The sequence below is a fragment of the Triturus cristatus genome, chromosome 11, assembly GCF_964204655.1.
Source record: "Triturus cristatus chromosome 11, aTriCri1.1, whole genome shotgun sequence".
NCBI classification, from domain to species: Eukaryota; Metazoa; Chordata; class Amphibia; order Caudata; family Salamandridae; genus Triturus; species Triturus cristatus.
The window spans coordinates 355081083-355106692 of NC_140594.1; the positions used below are offsets into that span (position 1 = coordinate 355081083).

Here is a 25610-nt window from a genome sequence, read left to right on the forward strand (position 1 = left end):
ACGTATTTAAAAAGTGGCAGCTCGACAGGGAACAAGTGGAATTGAGGAAGCCCAGCGTGCGTAGGTATTCCCTACTGAAAACTTGGCCCTCCACCGAGCCTTATCTCTTATGGCTTTAGTGTAGCCATGATCGATTTTGTACTGACCAGGTTTCACGTGGACCTTTTTCACTATCTCCTAACCCGCCCCTGTGAGACACACAGGGGCCAGAGTCTTTCATTCACGACCTTTGAAGACCATCCTAACGTCCAGTGTTTTGTTACACCCACCGAGCCAAGAAGACCCCCCTATAGTTCTTGTACTTTCCACTCCTGCAAAGTAAAGACCGGCAACTCTCCCCTTGAAGGCTATGCTCACGATATGGTCCTTTGAACCAGTGGCATAACGATAATTCAGGGGGCACCCCTGCGAGGTACGTGGAGGGGACCCCTCCGGACTCTATCAGGAGCTCCCCGGCTGAAGTGCAGTGCTGAGGGGGCCCCTTGGAGCTTGGGGCCCCCCCGCACTGCGGGGGATGTGGGGGCCTTTGTTACTCCACTGCTTTGAACTGCTTTATTCTTGTGACATTTACGTATAGGTCTTGAGGGACAGGTACGGATCATTAACATCCTGCCTGGTGACCATGGACTGACTCCAGACAAAGCAGATATGCTCCGGCGGTTTTCCACGTGCCTTGGAGTTCGTTGAGCGGCAATCATCCTCTTTGTGTTTCCCTTGTCCTGATGATGACCTCGAGCCATGAAGGTCGAAACTCCATCGACTTGCCTCAGCTAAACAGAGATTGATAATTATGGCATGATGTTCCGCTACTTGTACTATATAGAAATAGTTCATGCATAATATTGTTTTCAAAACTTTCCCAAGAAGGCTCTGTTATACCTTTCTCATGTGTTTCAATTGCACCGTTTACATTTTTCACGAGAATGTGTTCACCTTGCACTTAGTACACAACGTAAAAAGCATTAGTGGTGCTGCATTACAGCCCTTGCGAAGTCTAAGTCTGTGCTTTTTTTGTTAATATAACTAAGTGAAGACAAAATGTTGGGACTACGTGTTTGTAACTAATTTACTGTCTAAATTGTACCCCCGCTTTGACTCCCATTGAGAAATTGTTGCATGATACTGTACCCATCCAGGTTTCTCCTGTGGTTTCAAATACACTTTCCTTCTCAAGCACAGATATAGTCTACATTTTGGGGTTCAACCTGCCCAACAATGGACGAACGTAATCCTTCAACTCCATCTATCTGCTATCACTTGAAATTTTGGCATAATTTCCAGTAGTTGCTTTCTTTCATATCATAGTTCTTTTATTCATCCGGAAGGAAGAGGTGTGGCGTCGCGGCCAGGGCGACTGACTCTGGAATCTGGGGATCACGGTTCGATCCCCGGCGCCGGCGGCAGATTAGCCCAGCACCATGTGACTCTGGGCAATAGCTTGCTTAATCTTCCCGACAGCCTCCAGCGCCTAGAGACCCTTACGGGTGATTGTTCGCGCTTTACACATATGTGGAATATTATTATTATTATCCAGCACCTCGATAGTTACAAATTTGCAATCAATAACATTTGGTGGGTTTTACAACATCTCAGACACTGCATTGCTCCCCTCCTCTCTAACTCTTCATAATCTCCTGTAACCACCTCTGTATGGTTGAAGGGCTTCTGTTCTATGACACAGAGAGAAAATCTTAATTGTTGACTCTATCTCTTTCCATCCTTCTAGTCCATACTGGAAAAGTGGCTGATTCAGAAAAGAGCCAACTGGTGAATGAGACAAAGTGGCAGTACTACGGCACGCCGGGCACATCCGGGAGTCTGACCATCGACTGGGACGCTGAGGTTATTCAAGCCTCACATGTCAACGTTGAAGTTTGGGGCTATGAAGAACATGGTAACCCAGACTCTGTTAACCTATAAGAAATTAACTGTGTAGTGATTAAAAATGCAGTCATAAGGGTAACTTTCCATGTGCAAGACCACTCTCTCTCAATTGGTGATCTAAGTGTAATGCTCTCATTCATGTATCCCTACTGCTCCTTGGTTCCCTACCCCTTCCTTCCTTCTGGACGTTTCTCCCTTTCCTTACTTTCTTTCATTACAAAGCAGGGATGGGGCAACTTGTTTGTGCGAAGATAAATCTAAAAACCCTCTTTGCAGCAGAGATGCTTTCAGCCAGCTAACCACTTTCAGAAAAATACTCTGATTGCGCTGGATGGAAGGCTGGTGGCGGTCCCAGTCTTTTAGACAAAGATCCAGATAAAGGCATTTAGTGAAAACAGGCACAAGTCTGATTTTCTAGTAAGTGTTTGTTGATGTAACATTATGTTTCCCGTGAAAACTATCGTAATTTCCAGGTAGAATATTTCACCTGCACGGAGGCGCTCCTCCTGTGCTCACTGCCTTTGCAGAGAATTCTTGGTAGAATAACACAAACGGTGACAACATCAATAGCCGAACAAATCCAACCTAAGCTGTTTTGTCAAATCCTGAGCTTATCTTTCCTCCTGATGCATCCTTAGATATTCCTGAAGTCCTCCATGAGGTTGATGGGTTTGACCATAGAGCAGCGCAGATATGTCCCCACTAACATTCCTCTAAAATATTAAGGGCCATATTTAACAAACAGTATTGCAGCACAGCACGTCATCTTGCTGCACTGTGCAGCGCAGGGAAAGAGCAGGAATACGCTGTATTTATCACAATACAGCGCATTCCTGCCTTTTGTCACTGCTAGTGCACAATTAGATGCCCGGAACCAACCCAGGCATCCTTGCACCATGGTGCAAGGGTGCCTGGGTTGTAAGGACGATTGTTTATGTGCAGAAAGTGGCACCTCCCTGCACAAAAACAATCTTCTGATGCATTTTCCTATTTTTATGTGTGCGGTGGGGCGGGGTGGGGGGTGACGATGTGGGAAACCTAAATAAAAAAAAAAAACTACTTGCCTTGCGCTGAGAGCATCACCAAGTCGGTGATGCGGCGAGCGCAAGGTAAGTGATTTTTGTTTTTTTTAATATAAGTTTCCCTTGTCATCTGTCGAATCCCCCCACCATGCCCCCCACCCCATCACTCTTACCTGCACGGGCCGTGCCTGTGTGTGCTGCAGAATGCAGCACAGATAAAAAGAGGAAGTAACGAAGGGGAAATGTAGATATTTCTCTTTGTTACGCCTCCCCTGGGAAGGCGTAGCATTTTGGCACATTCCCAGGTCTACCAGTAATGGTAAATCTGGAAAAGCTTCAAAATTCATGGATGATGTGTGGGGACTCTCACGCAATGCCCATGGAACGCCACCCTAGGGCAGAATAATGCAACACAGTGATTTGCGCTGCTTTGCATTACTCCACGCTTATCAAGACATTCAGGGCCTTGCAAGGGGGCCTTGTGTGGCTTTATAAATCACATTTCAAGAATTGCGTTGCTTTTGCACCATGCAACATGGTGCAAAAGTAACGCAACCCTTGATAAATTTGACCCAATGCCCTTAAAGGAGACAATAAGCACCATCCACGTCCAAAGTAACAGCCCATCGAAGTCCTTTGTGTTCATACACCAACAACTTTATCCAGTAGACACTTCCTTGCCAAAGAGTTAACCCTTATTATCTCCACATAACTAATCCACTTCATCACATATTTAGCAGAAGCCAAAAACTCGACATCTCCGTGCATCCTCCATGAGCTGTCTCTCTTTCAGGTGAAGACTTGTCATTTCTATGTAAATAGCTGTAGGCTCGGAATCACAATACAAGCTCCCAGCACTGGCATTCTTACAGGATAAAGGTTTGGCATCCAGTGGAGGCTGGCATGGATCGGGGGTGGAGGGGCGGATTGAAAAAATTATATATTAAACGTACCTCTTCACGGCTGCTGACTCTCGTATGTCGTCTCTCCTCAGCTTCTCTTCCTTGTGAGACCCAGAAGCAAGAAGCACACGGGCTCCCCTAAACCAATCACGACGCTGCTGTCACCAGCATGAGAGCAGCCTTGTGATTGGTCGCAGCGCCATGGATCAGCGTTCAGACAGGGATGGGGAACCTGCGCATGTTCTCCACCCAGGCTGGGCAATACAGCTTGGTGGAGAGCATGCTAAGTGAGTATGACGGTTTTGCCGTCTCAAGACGGCTGGCCAAACCGTCATGCACACTTAAGAGAGTGCCCACCTTGCCTCCCCCTGCTGGCTGTGATGACAGCCAAGCCCTGCCCGCACAGAGAAATAAAATGATAATAACATTGGGTTTTTATCATTTTATTATTCCTTCTTTGCACTGCTGAAAAGCAGTGGGGCGTCGCCTTTCCACCTTAGCGGAGGAGGAGCTGCGTCTGTTGGCATCACTGTCAATATCTAAAATGAATCTTCTAGGTAAAGAGTTTACTACACTGCAGTTTAGCATTAGAATGCAATAGCCATACATCGAATAGGCTATTAGTCATGACTCCATATGCCCATCCTATGTCCTTCCCATGAGAGTTCCAATCATATATATGTAGATGATCCTAAGCCTCTACACGGCCCGCTTACGCTAGAGGTAAAAGCACCCCCCTCCATCTTCCTGCTCACTCAGTCATTCATCAATGGTTATAACATTAGCTGCCAATGCAAACCCCTTGAGCTCAGCAGTTAGGGTATCGGGAACCAGTCCAGTAGCATTCCATTTTGAAAGATAGTGTTCAGTATGTTTCTCTACAAGTCTTGTGAAGCCATTCTATATTAAATATGAAAATCTATGATGTATCCATGCTGTAGTCTTCCAATACTAAAATTAAAACGTGTTCCACTCAAGACCCCCAACATGTTTGGTCTTGAGAGGGAATATCGTGGCACCGTGTACCCATCCCTATGTGATTCTAATCTTATTATTCCATATGTTGTGTCTGTAAAAATCCCACCCAGCTGCAAATATGAAAAACTGTGCATTCAGGGCCTGTCTATATAGCCCTCCTTTTACTGCAAATTGAGGAATTATCCTAAATTTTCCCAAGGGTTCCCAGGCTTGAATGTGAGACATTTGCCACATGGGTTTGATTTTTATGCATCCACTCTTCAGTCTTCCATAACAGCATTTTCCTTTCCAACTTTGAGCATACTCAATAAAAAGGTTGGGAAAGTACGCAGGGAGTGGTTGTCACATCTTCCATCAAATGTTATGTTATGTTAATCAATCTTGTAGAGAGAATAAATGCCTATAGGCGTCTTGGCACTAGCTGAGCTGCAGAGAAGGAACCGGAAAGCTAAATGGAAGAGAACAGCCAAGTTTTCGAAGATTTCCTAAATGCCATGAGGTTTGGCAGAGCTCTGATAAAGAGAAGGAGGTTATTCCACAGCCTCTGCCGCCCCAGGTGGCTCACTGAAAACTGGGCACGACCACATGTTTTGCGGATGCCGAATGCAGAGATTTGGCAGGAGCAAACCAGGGCTTTTTTTTTTAAAGTGGGGTCCTTGGTCATGTAAAGCTTTATATATAATACAGAGTGCCTTAAACCGCACTCCCTGCCTTATGGGAAGCCAGTGAAGCTTTCCAAGGGATTTGGAAACAAATTGATACTTGGGGATTTTTAAGAGCAACTGTGCTGCCGCGTTATGAAGAGTCTCAAGTTTATTTAGAACATGTTGATGGGCGTTCAAATAGAGCCCATTACAGTAGTCTACCTTCGAAAGTACCCACAAAGTATGGTAGCAGGAAAGAATGGTAAGATCTTCTTAATAAGCTGGAGCGTGTAGAAAGCGGCAGATGTGACCATATTTACCTGATCGTGATAGGACAGTTTGTCATTTATAAGGACTCCAAAATTTCTAACCACCCTCACAGGTGTGGGAAGTGCGCCTAGATCAGAGGGCCACCAGGCAATAGACCAGAAAGGTGGTGGTGTACCAAAAATAAGAACCTCTGTCTTATTTAAATTCTGTTTCAGACAATTCAAGGACATCCAAGAACTGGCTGTCTGCATGCATTACTGGAAATTGGATGCAGTCCCCGACTCATCTGAATTGAACGCAATGACTATTTGGGTGTTGTCTGCATAGGATGTCAGGGCAAAGCCAAAAGATTTTAATAGCTTTACCAGAGGAATAACATAAATGTTAAATAGTGTGGGACTAAACGAGGACCCCTGAGGGACCCTGCAAGGTAAAGAGTAGGTATCGGAAACAAATTTACCAAATTGAACCCACTGAAATAGAGAGAAAATCCTCCTCTTTTTGTGAGATCGAGATATCAAACCAATTTCTGCTTCTGCAAACACTACTCTGCTATAACTACGGCATATGGATTTACATCCAACTCTAGGACCTGAGGGATCACCCGCCCACCAAGGACCAGCTACAGGACGAGATTTCCAGACATCTTATGACCTGGAATCGCATAGCAAGGTTATATCTACCTGCGGCACTAGGAGCTGTTAGGCTCCAGCAGTGTGGGACAGGGGCAGAAAATTGGCCCAGACATTAAAAATAATTTTTTTTTAAAAAGTGGCCCTATTGGTGAATGGTGGTAGCTCGGAACTTTATGACGTATCTTCTTGAAAGACTTTGAGTGGGGCAGGAACAAGTTTCTAGTTGCTGCTAGCATGATTTTTAGATTTTAAAAGTAATTGCTCATGATGGCACAACCCATGTCGCAGCTGCACATCCCCCAAAATTGACGTGGCTGAGATGGTTGTCACTGTTGCGTGCTCAGCCGCTGCATACCATTGAAGTGGTGCCTGCTGGCTGCAATGTAACAGAGCAGGCTGGGTGTTGGCAAACCGGGCCCAAATGGCAAAAAAAACTTCCTTTGGGACAAAAATATAACAGCCCACATGCTCGCTTGTTAGGGTGGCTTATCTGGCAGCGCCAGATTGCCTAAAAGGCTAGTCCAATCCTGGACTTCAGGGCCCATAAACTTTTACTTTCTTGTGTTCCCATCCCCATGGGGACACCTAGGTTTGCACCCATGCAGAAGGGATGATTCAACACAGGGAATTGCATTCAAGATAGAGTCCCCTGGCTGAAGGAAATGTCACCTACAACATTGGTCAAAAATGCCCAGAATTTAAAGAAGGCTAAAAAGGGTTTTTTAGGAGTCCTATCCTCCAGAGGCTGTTTGCAAAAATACAGCACAATAGTGCATTTGAAAATACCTTTGTAAGGGATCAACGTATTTCCAAGTTTCCATGTATAATGCATTCCAATAGGCAGATGTAAATGGTTTGCCCTGGCCACTTATGGCGGTGTCACCAGTTCTTCTAACTCTGACGCCAGTTCTTTGGTCACTGAGGAAGATATTCATCAGGCTGATGTAAAATGCAAACTGAAAACACATAGATAAGAATGGGAGAGATCACACTGTTGAGAACATTTCTACCCCCGGTGACTATTGGGGCCTCAAGTCCTGGTCAACAGAAATGAGTACCACACTTTATTACTTCGGGACACCAGGGCAGCAGCCTCCTTCATATGCAGCCCTTCTCACAGACCCAAGCAACTCTGTACCTGCAGTAACCTAACGCTCCACCCAGGATCTGCCAGAAGCACCCCAACATTGTATTCCACCCACGACCAATTGGCAAAAACCTGCATCCTGGTCCTGACAGAACAGAGGTACCCAAACCCTAGATCTCCGCACCCCAAGCACTGTCAACAACATCGTGAGAGACTGCACATCGGACCTGCTGCCATCCAACTCTATATCAAGTCCACATAATATAATTGCATCACCCTAGCTTAGTCTCTTGACCCCAGGATCTGTACCAACTGCAACCACGGCCATGTGTGTGTAATGTGTGCACCAGTTATAGAGCAACATCTGAGGCCTCAGAAATCTTTCTGCAGTACCCGGTATACTGCACCCAAGGAACTACTGCAAAAGGCATCCATCATTCTTGATTTTGACCTCAGGAGATGGGACACTTCAGCCCGTAATGCCAAAAATGTACCATTGCTAAACAGGGCTGAGATTCCTTGGATCATGAGGTCCGGTGCCATCACCTAGGGAACTGCACCCCTGCAATGGTCCTTCACTCTACACCAAGCCTCAGGCACCACCAAGGATCTGTAATTTTATTCGGAAGCAGTTGACATGCCACTGCACTCGAACCCCCCAATGATGCAGATGATGCCAGGCAGCACTCATTTGAGGGCTCAGAGTATTGAGCCAAAGTGTTCTTCCTTGTTCGTGTAATTTCTAGTGCATAATCTGTAACAGAATAGGTGCGGGTGCCCAAAGATCTGCTCAGAAGCCCGAGGCCGGGCTATTATTTGTCAAAGCGCCAAATACACAGTCTGCATAGCCGTGAAGCCACCCTAGGCATCTTTGATCACTACCAGACTCTCCCTGTCCCTTTATCTCACTCTAACAGGTTCCTGCTTTCTCCTTTGTGACGGTTTTTCTGTCTTTCTCTTCCTCCTCATCTCCCTTTTGAGTGTTTCCTTCTCTTGCTTTCGAGAAAAGTCTGAAAAGGAAAAATAAGTGCCAGTCGCCAAACATAAGTGCCGGTGGCCCCACCGGTACCCACCTTCTCAAATTAAGCACTGGTTCCCTTTTTCTTTGCCCTTTAATTGACTGCAGAGTTTGGTCTCTTATGAGACTTTACTCAAGCAGAAATGTATTGCGGCGACTGTGAATTTGCATATGTGCTGAGGTGCATGTGCTGTGCTAGCAACATTCAGTGGCCAATTTACAGGAGATGCATGGACATAACCTTGGAGCGGGAATCTCCCAATTCTTTTGCACAAAAGGACACACATATCTCACAAACGTTTGCCTTGCAACTGTCTGGACAGTGGACAGGCTGGGAGAGAGATTTTATTTATATAATATTTTATTGCCATTTTTTAAAAAGAAAAGTGCACATTTCACATCACCGCAACAACAACAAATCACAGCATTACAATAAGCGTATATGCACAGAACAGTCTATGGTATGTATAACAGACAAACTTTTATTACAGTTTGTGTGCAGATGGAAGGGCCGTGTGCATTTTCCCACACTACTGGAAATGCAATGGGTGTGTACTACTAATTGCCGATTTCTCTGTCACAAATGTGGTTCTGTGCCCGGGTCAGTAGGACATGAATGCACTTGTATTAGGTGTGAAGACCGGTAGTATGCAGCTACATCTGATGCTTCGATCATGCTGTCATATTGGGATTTATAATACTGAGCCTTCACAGCAAATAACATCATAGTCCCTGCCCAGAGCAGGGTGTGAATTATTGTGGTAAGGCAGGTGAAGAATTTGTGATGGATATCCTTCTTTGGAATCAATGTCAAGGGCTCCTCCATGAGAGCGGAGGAGCGTCGTCCTGCTAAAGAAAATGCCCTCAAGCCCCAGAGATGAAAAATAAAATAGTGCAATTTTTTTTCATCAACCCATCCCCAACCGAGAGTCAGGATAGGGCGGGGCTTACTTAGAGCAGCATAAGGGAGTAGGGTGGGCTGCTTGGCACTTCATTTCAAAGTGCGCATGTCCCTTTGACCGGCCAAGACATGGCACTGTGAAACCTCTCACCCAGTTGTGTTAAGACAGCTGAGTTAGAGCAAGTGCAGGCCTCCAGTGCCCTCAGGAGCACAGAGAGCAGCCATTCTCTCCAATCCTGGTGCTCCTCTCATGCAGCATGAGAACAGCACCAGGATTGGTTAAGGCAGTTTGCTGGGGCCTGCGCCGAACACCGGACTGCAGGAGGAAGATGTTCAGTGAGGAGGAGAATCTGTCGCAGGTAAGTGGATTTTATTTTGTTATTTACGCACCACCCATTAGCCCGCCTCACCACTCCCATAGATGCCAGCCACCACTGTGTGGAATTAATACAATAAACGTGGCACATAGACCATCTTGACAATGGCTGCTGTCCCTGCAATGATAGCAGAGATGACGTCGGATTCTTATCTACCTTACCATCACCAAGAATCCTCTCAGGTCACCAGGATCTTTTTATCTGCTAGACAGTGTAGTAGGGGAGGATATCAAATTTTAACACATAATCAATGAATTGAATTTAATCTCTAAAAGGACCACTGACTCCAAATCTCAATTTTTAGGAATTTATTACAACCAAGAATAACTGCACATACAAACACCTCAGTACAAGGTGAAGAAACAAAATGGGCACTAATACAAAGGATATCCTACGCAGAAGCCTCATCCGATTCAGAATAAGAAGAATAATCAATTCCAATAACATCAGGAAAGCGATAATTACTCCAGTCTCTACATTAGAAGTCATTAGCCTAAAAGAAAAATCAGTTAGTCTATCCCTACTCTATCTCTAAGATGACATCCCTACTTAGCATTTTCCCTCCCAAGAGAGTAAAAAGGTGTCAGAAGTGAGGACTTCCTTAGAAGTGCACTCACTTAGTCAGAGCTCACTCTAAGATGCTCCTTCTAGCTTCCCATCTAAGCCTTAACTGCTCAACCCACGGGGCACTCTCTCTAATTCAGAATCCCAAAAACATAGAACAGGCCCTCCGGCACACCTCTTCAGCCAGGTCTTCTTCCAGTAGTTTTCCACTGAAACTTGTCTCTCATCCAACAACGGTTAGCTTGACCTTGGGTCGCAGGCACCTTCTCTGCCGAAAGTATCATCCCTAAATTCCGGTGTACTCCCATATTGGCTTCTCGTACCATCCTAACTCCTAAAACAAAGGGTTAGTCTCTCTAACGAGAACGAGAACGAGAAACTTTCCACTTCTCTGAGATTTTCTATCGTCCTGAAACCCCAAAGCCTCACCAAGGGGAATCATTTTCGGCCTACAATATTTAGCTAACATAAGAAACGAACAGGCCTTTCTCTTAACGTATATGCGATCAGGCCTTAACACAATTTAAACGCACACTTCTAGAATTTTTATATAAGCATTGATTTCATTACACTTCATATAAGAATAAGCAAACTACACGTGCAGGCTTTTATATGGTGCACGTTTAAACCTAATGCACCGCATTTCATGAAAACCAATCATTATGCGTTGACTAAATACATGTCCAGTGAACTACGACATTGCTCTTCAATAAAGGCATGGTTACATTTCTAATCACACTATTATACTCAGATTGAGTGATACAACTCTAAGCCACACATTACTATGAGTCGTTTAACATACATGGGTGCAGACTAACAGTGATTATGATGCACCCCTACAAACTTTCAGAATTACGTGGCGCTCTCTCAGCAGGAAGGGGAACTTGAAGGCAAGCTTGCTTTGCACCTTGTTCATTTGTGATGGGAGGTTATGCCCCCATGCATTTTCCCTATCTATGGAGGCGTGAAGTATTGGAACCCTTCCCAGGAAGTCGTCATGCCAGCAACCCATTGGAAGTTTGCTTTCTTAGACCTCTTTACAAAGACGATGGACTTGGAAAGCTTTTTATTCAAACCTGAGAATGTGTGGAAAGTTTTGAAGGGCTCTAGGCTTGGACTGTTTTTGAAGGTGTAGAGAGATAAATAGGTCATCCACATAGAGAAACACCCTGTTAGCCAGGTCAGAGGCTCACTCAAAGCTTCTGAGGAGTGCAATAATTCTCAGAGAGAGAGATAATTCAGGTAATTTTATAGTTGTGACCTCATGGTGGAGATAAGGATCTCAGGATGAAAGGCAACGCAAAGTCCCAGTATTCACACAGACACCCACCCTTGCATACTGCACATACACCTCACAGTTCTCACAAGAGCCATGCATTCTATTCTGGGACCTCTATAAAAGGTGCTTGACTTGAAACACACACTCAGCCAGTGACTGGTGCTTACAAAACCTTGACCCTCCTTCATTCTGCATTGAGCAACCTTGCTATGTTGAGAGGTTCTCCTGAGCCACTCCTTTCATGGAATTCTTGTAGTTAGAGTCTCTAAGGGAGAAGTGCAGGTAGAAATGAAAACTCACCTAGTGTAGATGACCTGTGTATGAAACCGTGTGGTGAAATGAATTAACAACACTATTCGCACAACTCCCCAAAACAATGATCACTTGTGCTGCCGTAGAAGAAGCCCTATTGATTACGTATAGCAAGCAGATGGTCAATAAACCGAAGTGAGTTTTAGTTCTTGGACTCCTTTAATGAAAAGTGCAGGTGGAGGTATTGAGGAATGGAAGCAATGAAACCCCCACAAAACTGCACAACCATCATTCTCTCTTGCCTCACTATGGCAAAAATATACCTGTTGTTTCACAGAAGTGACACTGCCTCCTTTCCTACATGGTTCTCCCAGAACTCCATAATTTAGTTCGAGCTTGCAACATACTCTGCTTGAGCATCCTGGATTTCCCAGTAGCTTACCTTCGAGGATTACAAAATACAGCAGCTTGTCTACTTACTAACTCAACTAACCATGATCACATCTCCCGGGGCCTGTGCCCACTCCATGAAATTTTATTGACAGAAAAATCCACTTGAAGTTCTTATGCATAACCATGATCACTTTCAAGTCTATTGCTTCTCATTCTGGAACGAATGATGAATTTCTTAAAGCAGGGTACATGTGTGACTTGACAAGACATTGAGAAAAGTCTACAGTAGGTTGGGAATTGCCTTGGCTGTGAACGCCAGATTGGTCTCATAAGGACACTTATGCAGCAAAGCGCCTAGAGGAGATGGAATAGCTGAACAAATGTCTTGTAGCAGAAGTGAGACGAATCTAGAGGCTGTCTGGGCTGCTATGAATGTCAGTGTGCATGAAGAGTTAATGAGATTGAATAGGTGGGGGAGAGAATCTGCCTCAGTCTTTGTGATCTAAACATATTGGATGAATTACAATAGATTTGGAGTTTGTGGAAGATATTGAACATTTCTGTGAGAGATACTGGGAAGGCCCTTCATATGCAAGGTATAGTTTCCAGATGCATTGAATGTACAAGGAAGGATTAGGCTTCTCGGAGCCATTGTTTCTCAGTCACTTGGGACATTTCTGCACTCATATGCCCCAGGCGGGCTAAGGTGGCACCAGAGCCAATGGCTAAATGCAGGAGTCGATTTCAGGGGAGGACATGATGTAGGCAGTCTGTCTGGTCTACCACAACTGGGCTCAGAAACCTGTGGGTAGCTTTAGGTATCAAAGATTGCCTCATGCCTTCACCCATTGGGATTGCATGTCACTAAGGGCGTAAGAGAATTCTATTCTTACCACTTAGTAAGGTTTCTGAAAACTAAACATGCACTTAACCCCTATTGTGCACCGAGTGAGGGAAACCTCATATGTCAACATATACTTTAGGACCTGTAATTGCATTTCTGATATACCTTCACCTCACTGCACGGTGTCTAATGGCCTGATTTAGGCTCTCATTACGAGCTGTACATAAATGGTGTGATATTTATGGTACCTGATAAAATCCGGCTCCGCAGACTCAGATTTTATCAGGCACGATGAATATCACCTGATTGCAAGTTTTTGAGGAATAACATGCAGATTTTGGTGCTTTCTGCACCAAAATCCTCCTGCACTAGTCAAGACTTAGCATTTTCCCCCAGATAAATTATCGACGGGTTTGACCTGTCGGAATTTTTCAGGGAAGAACAAAGAGGGTGTGATATTTACCACGCAACTCATATTTTGGGATCCCTGGTTTGCACAGGGATCTGAATTTAACCCCAAACTCATAATGAGAAACCAAGAGTTTGGAGGATGGTTTACTCTGTTATAAATGTGACGGATATCCCTTCTGCTTTACTACAAGTGACATACATATAATTCATTTGAAATAAGGTAGGCAGGATCTCCGTCACATTTGTGACAGAGTAACTGGACTGCCAAACTCTAAATCAGGCTTTAGTTTCTAGATGGTGTGGTTGCATTCTAAAGGACACGATGTCATTAGTGTGTTTGAGAGTTATAAAGAAAACCAAACTCTATTGATGATACACTGAGGAACCATTTTTCCCTTCTGCAGTTAATGGCTCGAAGGACTATTACCGGCGTTAGGGTGCTTTATCCTCCCATTTGTATGTGCAGGCTTGGATAGAATTTTGCATCTTGTGGAAAAATGTAGGCCTTGACTGGATGGTCTAGATGAAACTCTCTGCCATACAGGCTCCCTTCCAGGAGAGCGGGCACTGACCCCATCCTTGAGTCTTTATACATTTAACTATCAAGAGTTCTTTGTTCTTAAAAAAAGGAGGCAGCTTCAACCATGATTTTTTCCACCTTCCCAGATATAAGAGAGCACATCTTCCCTCCACACAGTCCACCATGCAGGGCTCGCAAGCTCATCCAGTACAAGGCCTTTTAACATATGGGTAACACCACCCCAAGTAAGTAACTATTTGTGAAGGAAGCCTTGACTCCCGTCATTGGGGCTTACACATTAGTGGGACCAATTGCCACAAAAGAGATCCACGTTTCCTTCCCAATCTCAATATTCATTATCAGAAAACCCCAGCAATCTGCTCCAGTCCATCACCGTCAGACTCCTCCTGATTGCTGAGTGCAAAAGTTGTAAGGACCACCAGATTATGGAATGTTATACTAGTTTTAACTACATCACCTGGTCACTATCCTAGATGCAGAAAAGTCCTCAAGACCATTTCTTTAGCCTCATATACCATTCACATTTTGCAACACACCAACTGTGGTTCTGTTTGATCATTGCACATGATGCAAATACAAAATATTTACAGTCCTGTATAAACGCAAAAGCTTAGCATATCAATTTTCCATTTTTCATTTTTTTTCCAGGAGACAAAATTGAATGTAATACAGGGTCATACTAAGGGCTGCACGGGCCTCAATGCAAGCAAGGATCCCATACCAACTGAAATGTAATGACAGAGCACAAATTGCCACTGCACCTGAGACTTATGATATCCACAAATCTGTGTATATATGTTGCTTTATTTTTTTTGTATATCTCCTTATTCAATTTTGCATAGAGAAACAAGCAAAGTAGTACACCCCCCCCAACATTTGAGGACATATAAGCAAATACACAAACAGATGTATACATTGAATCCCCGTATATACGTTCCTTTCCAACGATCTGTGCACGTACCTTAAAGTAACTCTGTGTCTGAATGTTTCTTATCTTTGTCAACAGGGACTCCTTACTCTTCATCTTGGTCTGCAGAGTGGCAGTACCTTTACTCCCTGAAGAAAAACCTCTCCAACACTGGATCTTTCACATTTATTCCAAAACCTGCTCCAGACCAATACAGCAGGTTTGAAGTTGGGAGTGTAAGAATCAGTCCGGACAGCTGCTCAGATGGACAGTGGTGAGTGACTGCAGCAGAGGCGATAGGGTAATGTGATGAGACGTAGGCTTTCAAAATGGCTGTTATCATGTAAGAACACGGGCACTGTGATGGTGGTACAAGAAGATAATATAATTTAAGGAAGAGAGAGAATGAAGGGAAATATCTGAAAAACTACACAAATAGTCAGAACAATTGATTCACCCTAAGGACTGCATTGAACAGGTGTGAACTCTAAAAAATCTACTATGCTTTGAGAACGTGTAAAGCCCCATGGGGCATATCAGCAAGGGCCGGCGATAATTATCGCTAAGCGCACTTAGCGCGAGGATAATTATCGCCGGCCATCTCTGAATTTTATCACGGAGATAGCGTGCTATCAGCGACGCTTATCTCCAAAGCTGTGCGATTTTCGCTGGAAATGCAGCGATAATCGCACAACTTTTGGCGATAGCTTGCTGATAGGGCTACACATACTTAGCCATGATATCCACCTTCCGTAGGATAACATGGCTAAGTCAGTTTCAAAGCAGGCGTAAGGAAAGTAGCGATAACAGAGGTTATCGCTACTTTTCTTGTCGCTATGCTTCTTAGCGTGAGGCTTGATAATAGGATAATAGGAGAAATGTCGCTTAGCGACATTTCTCCCGTTATTCTTGTGAGGAACGCCCACTTTGCATCTCATTAGAGATGCAAAGCTGGGCGTTAAGGTAAAGGGCGAAGAAGCATGGATTCACACCTTAGCCTGTCCTTGCTAATAGGGCGTTAAAATTATCGCCGCTTTTCGTACGAAAACGGACGCAAAAGCGGCGATCATTTTTTATCTCCTCGTTGATAATATGCCCCCATGAAAGTTAATATCCAGTTGCCTGTGGAGCACAGTAGTCTTGTTACAGAAATTACAGTATCTGTTATTGATAGAGGAAGAGTTAAAGCTCGAGCACAGATTCCGTCATACTTTAAGCATTCATCTAATATTTTTTTCGTTTAAAGTTTGTATGTTCTCCCTGAAGTTTCTTTTAGATTGTAGTGAATTGTATTGTTTAGTAGTATGTGTATTTCCCATATTTGGGGTACTGATGTACTTGTCCACATAGTTAGCACGCTACGCCAAGTGGGTGGTGGTTAAAGGAGTGTTGTGTTTGCTCTCAGCCTATGTGGGAAGTGTTTCCATGTTATGTGTGATTGCCACCGAAGTGCAGTTATTGTGCTATGGGACACAGCATTTAGTGGTGTTTTGGATGAGGAATCGTGCAAGATAGACGGACATTTTTATGCGGTATGCTGGTTGCTTTGATCAGTCAGCCCTTTAGGTCCCTTTGTTGTGTTACTAGTTATCTTTTATGTTCTCCATCTGATGACCGTGCTGGTTTTAAACTGTTTGAACCCAGACCTGCACACAAGGACACAGATGAGAGGAGAGAATGCATTGTCCTGTTCAAATATGTGGTGTTGCAAAGAAACAAAAACCACAAATCTCAGTTGTGAATGAAAACATTTTTTACTTGCAAAAGATAACATTTGTTTCATAGAAAAGTTAGGTATAGCACATACTTGACCATAAATAATGCAACATTTGGGCAAGATATCAGTTTCATTTGTGAGAGGCTGGGATGGCCGGAGCAGAGTCGGGCACATTTGCTGACTGTGGTTTTGTTGGCAGGAATATATTCTTTCTTCTTTTTTCTGCTAAAGACCGTAGTGAGTGAGCATGCAGTCACTCTGCAGACTTGTAGTTATACAGAGACTCTTCTAACCTAAGCCATAAAAAAAACACACCAGAAAGCACACAAACAGAAATACTATCGAGCAGCCTACATTTCAACACAGTTGGTCACTAATGGCAAGTGTGTTTCTCTATAGTCAGACCCCACCAGGTGCTGTAGGAGATACAGCCACCTTCAGTGATTATTCACCAAATTATACATCCTTTGGAGTAACCTCAAGGAAGCTCCCAAAAACCTGAGGGGGTCCTTATGAGTGTGACAGATGGCCGGTCTGGCCCGCATCCTGTGCAATATTCATAAATCCCCACGGCTTGGCTGGGATCTTTTTTCCACCAAAGGTGCGTCTGCCGGCATGGTGATGGCACGTTTGCCGAAAATGTAGTGCCAGACTCCCATCATGTTTGGTAGCCGGATGAATTGGGGGGCGGGAGTCAGTGCTTAATTTGTAAAATATTAAGTACCAGGGCTCTGACCAGGAGGCTACTGCAGCTTGCACCATCTATCGCCCCAGTCAACGCTGCCAAAACAACTACTAACCGTCTCTCTCGCATGTAAATGCAACAGTTCAGATTATTCCAGGTCCCTAAAGCTAAAGGAATGGCTGGAGAGACAGGTATTAGTATTTTTTTAATGTATATTGTTTTCATAATCAACTGTTATACTGCTCATCTTTAAATTACATGAGAAGCGCCACCTTGTGGCAGACTGACCTAAGTGTGGAAACCAATTAAGTGCAGGTGCTCAGCACCGGAAAGCTCCGGCTCAAATAGAAAAATCATCGGCAGCACAACCCCCGCCCCCCGCTCTTCAGCATGGGGCGCCAAAGGCAAGGACCGTCACAGGCGGCAACGTGCCTAGCTATGCCACTGGATATATAGGCGCCAAACGTGATACCCTCCAGGATGCAGAAATACTCAGTAGCGGCCCGTGGTGGGAGTGCTGCTGGACGCTGACGTGGGGTGGGGGAGGGGCTGGGTGGGGGGTAGTGAACTACGGATTATGGCTGATTAGAGGTAAGTGAACATATAAATAAATAAAACAAAGTTCGTTGTGTGCGCTGTATCGCATTTGGCGAGGCAGCGCGCGCAACGAAATTCGTTTTATATATTTATATGCTTACTTACCTCTAATCAGCCATAATCCGTAGTTTACTACCCCCCACCCAGCCCCTCCCCCGCCCCACGTCAGCGCCCAGCAGCACTCCCACCACGGGCCGCTACTGGAAATACTGCCAGCTTGGAACAGACTCTGCAACAGGTGCCCTCGTGCAGATGTCAAGCAGACACTTGATGGCATCTTGCATGATTCGAGTGGCTGCCTGCCTCCAATGACTCTGAGACAAATTAGTACATGAAAGTGACTGTGACTGGAGTTTTTTGGAGAGAACACAAATACTGATTGATACTAATATCAGTAACATACTCTAAATTATATAGATGCTCCAATACCACCTCTAATTCAGCTGCAAATGATCCAACGCTTTATATACCATCAGCAGTTAGGGGGGAGGACAGATGGATCCTGGACAGTAACATAAACCAACACAACAATTGCATGTTACTGATGTTAATGAAACTATTGAAAAGAGGACTGGAATGGGAACATATTTAAAGGTAAAAATGCAAGTGATGTTTACGTAGCTCATTGGAGACACACTTTTTTCCGGTGGCAGAGGGTACCATATTTTGGGTAAAGCCCTTCAAATGATCGGGTGGCTAAGCATCAGATGAGAAGCAAAAAACACCAGTAGGCATGTCCCTGGGTAGTACGGACATAACAGACATTTGCAGGAGTCGTCGGGTAAACTTGCTGGTACGTCATGTTCATTCTGAAGACACTATGAGCCTGATTACGAGTTGGGCGGTGCAGGAGTGGGACCACTATGCCGGAGTCCCGCTCCTGCACCGCCAAACCCATGTGCGTGCCAGATTTTTGTCACTGGTAGGCGGTTCATTGGCATTCCCACAGGTGAAATAGGCACCGCAATGGGGATGTCAAAGTATGACATGGCATGGACTGCACCAGTCCATGCCGTGCAGGTACTGGGGTGCATGCAAACAGGGGTGCCCAACATGTGCCCCCCTGCATACAGTCCATGGACCAGAGGCAACAGGGATCCCTGTAGGACCCCCTTTGTTTCCTCTATGCCACGGTTTTCATGGAATAGGAACCGCCATGAGAACCACAGCGGAGAGGAAACTCGTAATGTGCCTGGTGGGACAGCGGTGGTCCAACCAAGCATTATGCGGCCATAAGACTTATAATCAGGCCCTATGTGGAGTACTTTTCTGATAGTAATGCTTATTTGATGAAAAACATGCATTGGTAAAGGTAATAGGTCTGGCCTTAGAAAATCTGCAATCGGTTTGCTTACTTTTGGCAAACCTATGCAGTATGCATTAAAAGATTAGATGTAATGTAAAGTGGAAATGCTGATGGCTAAAGTTGGTATGCTTGTAAGAAAAACATTTAATTATTCCCACTCCCAAAAATAAATTGGAAAGAGGATGAGATGAAAGAGCCCACCTGCCCTACCACCAAAACGGCAACTTTGTATGCAAATGTGCACATATGCACAAACAAAATACTGTCACTGACAGTAAAAGAGGGTGTGGCTGACGTGGGCTGCCCATTGTCCCATGATCTATTTTGTGAAAGTGAATAAACAGATTAACAGGCTAGTGAATGAAGAGGGCTCACTTGCGATTTATTTTTATTATAATTTGTTTTAGAAAAAATGAGGCTGGTAAGACCACAAAAACAGATCTAAAAATATGATAATATATGACATCAGTGAAATTGTGCTCATCATAAATCCTGTGCCAGGAAAAAAAACAATCGTAATAATAGTGTGCCAACGTGGAAAAAATTCCAATTAGAATACCAATGAGGAAAACATGCCAAAGGAAATACTGTACTAGGCTAGTGATAACTTCAGAAATACTGTGCCTGGAGGAGATTTGCCTATCAGAAATATTATACAAGGTCAGCAAAAAAAACGTCCTTCTGCATAGTGAGTTAGAAAGACATTAGAATGCCACAACAGACATTCCAGGCGCTATGGTGTAAGGTAACACTCATTGACAGCTTTATAAAAAAATGGCACCATAAAATGGTGGCATGAAAAATATTACTTTGGGAACCACTATTGTAGGAAAAACAAATACTCCCCAAAGTGGTTAGTGAAAATCATGATATAAAGTATTGTTGAAGGGAGACCTGTGCCCATTAAACAGATTTCCCAGAGAAATAATGCCACTAAAACACAGTCCCAGGAGAAATGATGCATTCAGCAATGAGTTTCAGGGGGATAAAGCCTCCCAGGGTTTGGGCGGTAGAATAAGAATGACTTCTCCTGAATCCTATATGAGTACCACTCGCATCCTCCAATACAAGTGACATGAAAACAAACCATCGTGGGTTTCCAATCAGTTATACTTGGACTAAGAATGCAGTGCCTCAGCTCGCCATAGAAAATTCGCCACTGTCAATAAAGGGTGGCCCATCTGATGGGTTGATTGACTTCTGTGGTGACTCATGGCTAACTTTGGGGGCCACCGCTTTGATTCCAGGCAGAGCTGACTCACCTTTTTAGCAGCCGCTGCCCGTGGAGGGAGTTCCGTGGGGCGGAAAGGCGGGGCGGGGGAGGGGCAGCGTGGGGGGGTACTAAAAACCGGAATATGGATAATTGGAGGTAAGTAAACAATTAAATAAATAAAACGAATTTCGTAGCGCGCGCTGCATCGCAATTTGCCTCACTCCGAACAATACAATGAGTGTGATTCATTTGAGTGCTAACAGCTCCCACCCTGTATGAACTGACTCACAATTCTAGAAGTGTAATTCCAAATAGTCAACATAATTCTTGAAATGTGCAGTCTACCATGAGCTGCAAGTGGAGTAGGGCAACATCACCGGCTTAGAGATTTCAACATAGGGGACAGAGCAGATATTGATACTACGTCAAGAAAGATACAGAGGCTAGGAGGTAGAATAAAGATAGACGAGGCAAGCGTTTGCAATGCATTCGGTTTCGCCTTTGGGACCTTATATGTATTTAGCTATGCAGCACATTAGCCTGGGTGCTGAAACATCTACAGTTCTTTAACATGGAGGAAAAGAAAGCACCAAACTGCATGACACGGCAAGTATGGGAACACAGAGAGAGAAATATTGTCTTTCAGCAGGAAATGGTATAGTCCAAAGCTCTGTTTTTTAATATAAATAAAAGCAGAACCTTCGGTGGTCATATAATTGAAAATACAAGATTTGAAAAAAATATTATTGTCTAAGGGTGCTCCTCATGGAAGACAATTTTTATGGACTGGAATCTAGAGAATGCTAAAGTGATTCTGGTATTTTACTGACCTCTGCTGGTCGTTTTCTATCACAAAAGCAAAATAGAGGCTGTTGCCAAAAAAATCAAGTCCCTCAGCAGAAAGCAATTCTGGTATTTTAATGACCTCTGCTGGTTATTTTCTGTCAAGACAGTTAAATAGGAGCAGTTGAACAGAAAAAAAAGTCCTTAAGAGTAAGCAGACAAGTCCTAGAGCTGATCTCCAGAGCCCACAAAGTACATACACATATACGTATATACTAAAGTATATATACTAAAGTATGTACAAGAGGTCTCGAATGCTCGACCTAAAAATGGGGGCAATATGAAGGAGGAAAGCACTACTCACAGATGAGAAAAAGACATGCGAGAGAAGGACAAAAGTTACCTAGACAAGGAGGAGGTAGTAAATTAGGAGGCGCCAGGACACTTATGATGGAATAGTAAAAACAAGGGCAGGAACTCATGGAAAGTGGATACATATTTTGAAGGGACCAAGCAAAACGAAATAGTCTGAAAAGAGACACGTTTCAGGGTGAAAGAAACAGTTCAAGAATCAGATCTGGAAATAATTGTACAGCTGATGCTATGTACTGAGAAAGCGGCTTGCTGAGGCCTCACATCTGCTTTGATTTTGGGCTGGCCGAGCACAGGTCGCCATCCTGCCATGACCCACATGTGAGTTATTCCCTATCATCTGCTGGCAGTTTCCCAAGGAAATCGGGCGAATATAGCAGACTTCACTAGTAAAGACAAGTGCACCCGCAGTGAAGCAAAACCGAAATTCAACCCCGGCAACACAGAGAGGGATAAAGTCCTCTCCTAAACTCCACTATGTTCCTGTTGCAGTAACCCAACTCCAGAGACTCAGTCCTTGCAGGGAGCAGCAATCAGCAATCTGGTCCCAGATCTGACCCAGCAAATGCCAATTTGTAATTGGATCACTTGTGGAAATGAATACCATCTCAGCATACTAGCCTGAGGTACAGAGCCGAATTGTGGGGATTCTTTGCGATGCCAGAGGCACTTCCATGTGGAAATAATTTTCAAAGTGTGCTTTTTTTCAAGCTGACCTACCCGCTTCTCATTTCCAGCTTTCGCTGATTGGGACTTACAGACTCATGGACCACCGTCAATTCCAAGATGTAGTTTGAGGTTTAGTCAGCAGTAGCTTGAGACCCACCCACTGTGGCCATCATCGGGATGATTATTGGCTTTCCCTGTCCTTTTTTACAATTAACTGCATCTGGCTTGAAGTAATCTCATTCAGCCATGCAAAGGAGTGATTGTTATTTCTGAGAAATGCTGTGCCTGTGGACATATTCAACAGTCGCGTCTGTCGAGCAGTGTCGCGTCTTCTTGCAGGCGAGGGTAGGAATCGTCTCCCTCAAGAGATGGGCGTTGCATGCCCATGTTTGCACCCTGAGAGAACTGTGGTGGGTCCCGAACAGCTTAAAACCCCATGAGACACCCATGTCACAGTGTTCTAGAGAGATTGAGGCAGGCCCTCACTACTAGTGGTCTGGTGTCAGCTGTGAGAAAAATCACACCCCAAAAATCTGACAGCAATGTTTTTCGAAATTTCACCTCAAAGTATTCTCTCTCTTTTTAAATTCAACCACTTGTCACCTTCCGGAACGTAAAGAGGTGTGCGCAGGTGTTTGCGTAGGTATCACAGTTTTCTGGACCACTCATGATGGGTGCCTTCTTGTGCAAGAAAGCTGCATTTTAATGCAGGCCTAAATGACACCAGGTGGGCAAACTGATGCCTGATAATTTGTCTTCCCGGGTGCGCATAACACAAAGCACTCTGATGAATATTGATCATTTTGACCATTTTAAAACGCTTTCTTTCCATCACTCTTCAGGTTTAGGAAGTGACATGTCACTTTTACACTTCCAATACTTTTCAAAATATTTTCACACATCAGAAAGGAAGATGTTATTTGTTCTGTTTTAAGAAACATAGCGGCATATTTACAATGCCTCTGTGGCACTTTTACGCCACCGGATCGCCACTTTTGTGATGCTTTTGTGGCGCCATCTGCTGGCCCATATTTACAAGTCCACGCAAAGCCACCCTGCGTGGCTTTTCATGGCCTCGTAAATATGGAGTAAGGCAGGGCCTTACTCTGTGTGGAAGGGGCGTCTCATGGGTGTTGCTGTTGGTGTTCCCATGCAACACCCATGGTTTTTGGCACTGCTACAGATTTACAACATCTGGGGCAGAGCCAAAACTAATGCCTTCCCAAAGCAGGCATAACGAAGAGAAATGTTTACATTTCTCACAGTTTATTCTTCTTGCAGCACACATAGAACAAGGAAAATGCCTCCTTTAATTGATTTTGTGTAGAAAGGTGTCCCTTCCTGCACAAAAACAACCATTTCAACAACACAGACACCCTTGCACCATGGTGCAAGGGTGCCTGCATTGACGCTCAGCTGCAGCTTGTGCGCCTCTGCTGGCAGAAAGGACAGGAATGCGCCATATCTTCTAGATACAGCGCATTCCTGCCCTTTTCTTTTGATGTAGGGCAGCGCAGCTAGAAGGCTTGCGTCGCTGCCCTACAGCAGAATATTGTAAATATCACTCATAGATTTCACCTATCACACTTTACTGTGCCCTACCCAGTGTCATTCAGTTCAAGTTACAACATTGACATATATCTGTAATTAAGCAAGCATAATCCTAGATCTGAGCAGTCAAAACCCTATAACAGTAATTTGTGAGACAAAGTTGTTTCATGTTTACTGTTTAGACAATTGACTGCGAAGGGCAGGCCTTAGAACATACATTGCAAAACAAACACTTGAAAAGTCTTTTTCCACAACAGCAGGGGGTGCTGCAGCACCCCCATACCGCGGCTTCCAGAAGCACTGGCTCAGCTCCGTTTCTGTAGAACATCATTTTGTCATTCAATCAATCAATCAAATGATCTTTATTCGGGTATTAAAAATATCCATAAAAGATACATATTATAAACAGTCCCATTTCCGTTATAAATTTGGACCAATATACACATTACACATAAATACAATAATAATAAAAACCCATCAGTATTAGCAATTTAAAAACGGGACAATTGTGTACATTTTTCAGCTCATTCAACCGAACAAGATTTCCCCGGTAGCGTAGGAGGAGAGACCCTTTAAAATACACTTGTCTTCAAACAGGAATTACGAGCCAACCCTGGGTAAAAATCCTTAAATCCTTCCAACCCTTAATAAGTCCGAGAGGATTAATCCTCTCCTCTAGTGTTCCTTAATTTTACCGCCAATCTTAGAAAGTGTACAGTGCTAAATAAGGTAAAAGGATCGGAAGAAAGTTTGAGAAATAGGAGAGCCACTTTCGCCTGTCTAATTTTAGATCGTCTTAAAATTGGGTAAGCGTAGAAAGGGCAAATTAGGACGAAGTGAAGGGTATCTTGCGGAGATCTTAGATCGCAGCCGCAACACCCTTTTATACTTACATTATTTACAAAACCAGCTGGGACTGACAGAATATGGTGCAGAAGATTTAACCTGAATCTGGTCATCCGTAATCTGTCCTGTCTGTTGTACATGTTGGAAAGATAAAATTCCATGCCCGGGCATGATTTTGCAAGCTGATATGAGCTTACTGTAATTTTCCGCCCTTCTCTGTCTTCTCTGGCCCTTGCTAAGTACCGCATGAATTCTGCCTTTATAACACCCTTGTCGGTAATAGCTAGTGTGAGAGGTTCATTAAAAAAGTTTGCATGGCCCAGTCTGCTCAAAACGTCCCTTACATATTTGAGCCAGGGTATTCGAGACCCTTTATCCCCCTTCATGCAATCCTCCAGAATTTGTCTACTTAGGCTTGCCTCTGGATTTGTCCAAATTTTTATCCAACAGATAATGGGTTTGAGGCAAGCCCTCTCACTAAGGTAGGTAATACCCAGCTCCTCATGGACAATAGAGGAAGGGATGCATTGGGGCACTTGCAAAAGCCTTCTTAGGAACTTATTTTCCTCCAATTGGATTTTTCCTAAATCTGTGAACCCCCACACCTCACTCCCATACACAACATACCGCGCTATATAATTGCACTATTTCATTGGGTGGCCAACGGCCAAGGCTACTCGCATAATTCATAATTGAACCCACCGCACTAGGATGTTGGCTACATTTGTGCCTTACTAGTGGTTTAAAATTAAGATCCTTGTCAAATAGGATCCCCAAATAGTTAAAAACTTTTACTTTTTCAAGTTTATGTACTCCTATTGTGAAGCTACAGTTCTTGGAGGGCATTTTGCCTGCTTCCATGACGTATGACTTTGAAAGGTTGGGGACTAAATCTAGGTCCGCCCTGAATCTAACAAATCCGCTGATAAGAGCCTGCAGTCCCCTTCCCGTGTGTGCCAAGA

At 44.1% G+C, this 25610-nt stretch overlaps 1 protein-coding gene across 3 annotated transcripts in view; it reads left to right on the forward strand.

The window, feature by feature from the left end:
- Positions 1-25610, forward strand: part of LOC146784167 (uncharacterized) — a 901426-nt gene that overhangs the window by 328979 nt on the left and 546837 nt on the right. For all 3 annotated transcript variants that reach the window (XR_014970387.1, XM_085633210.1, XM_085633211.1), the window contains exons 16-17: positions 1727-1894; positions 15009-15183. Coding sequence is in view for 2 of the 3 variants with exons in the window: in XM_085633210.1 (XP_085489336.1) it covers positions 1727-1894; positions 15009-15183 (343 nt within the window). In the remaining variant the exon portion in view is untranslated. The remainder of the gene's footprint in view (positions 1-1726; positions 1895-15008; positions 15184-25610) is intronic.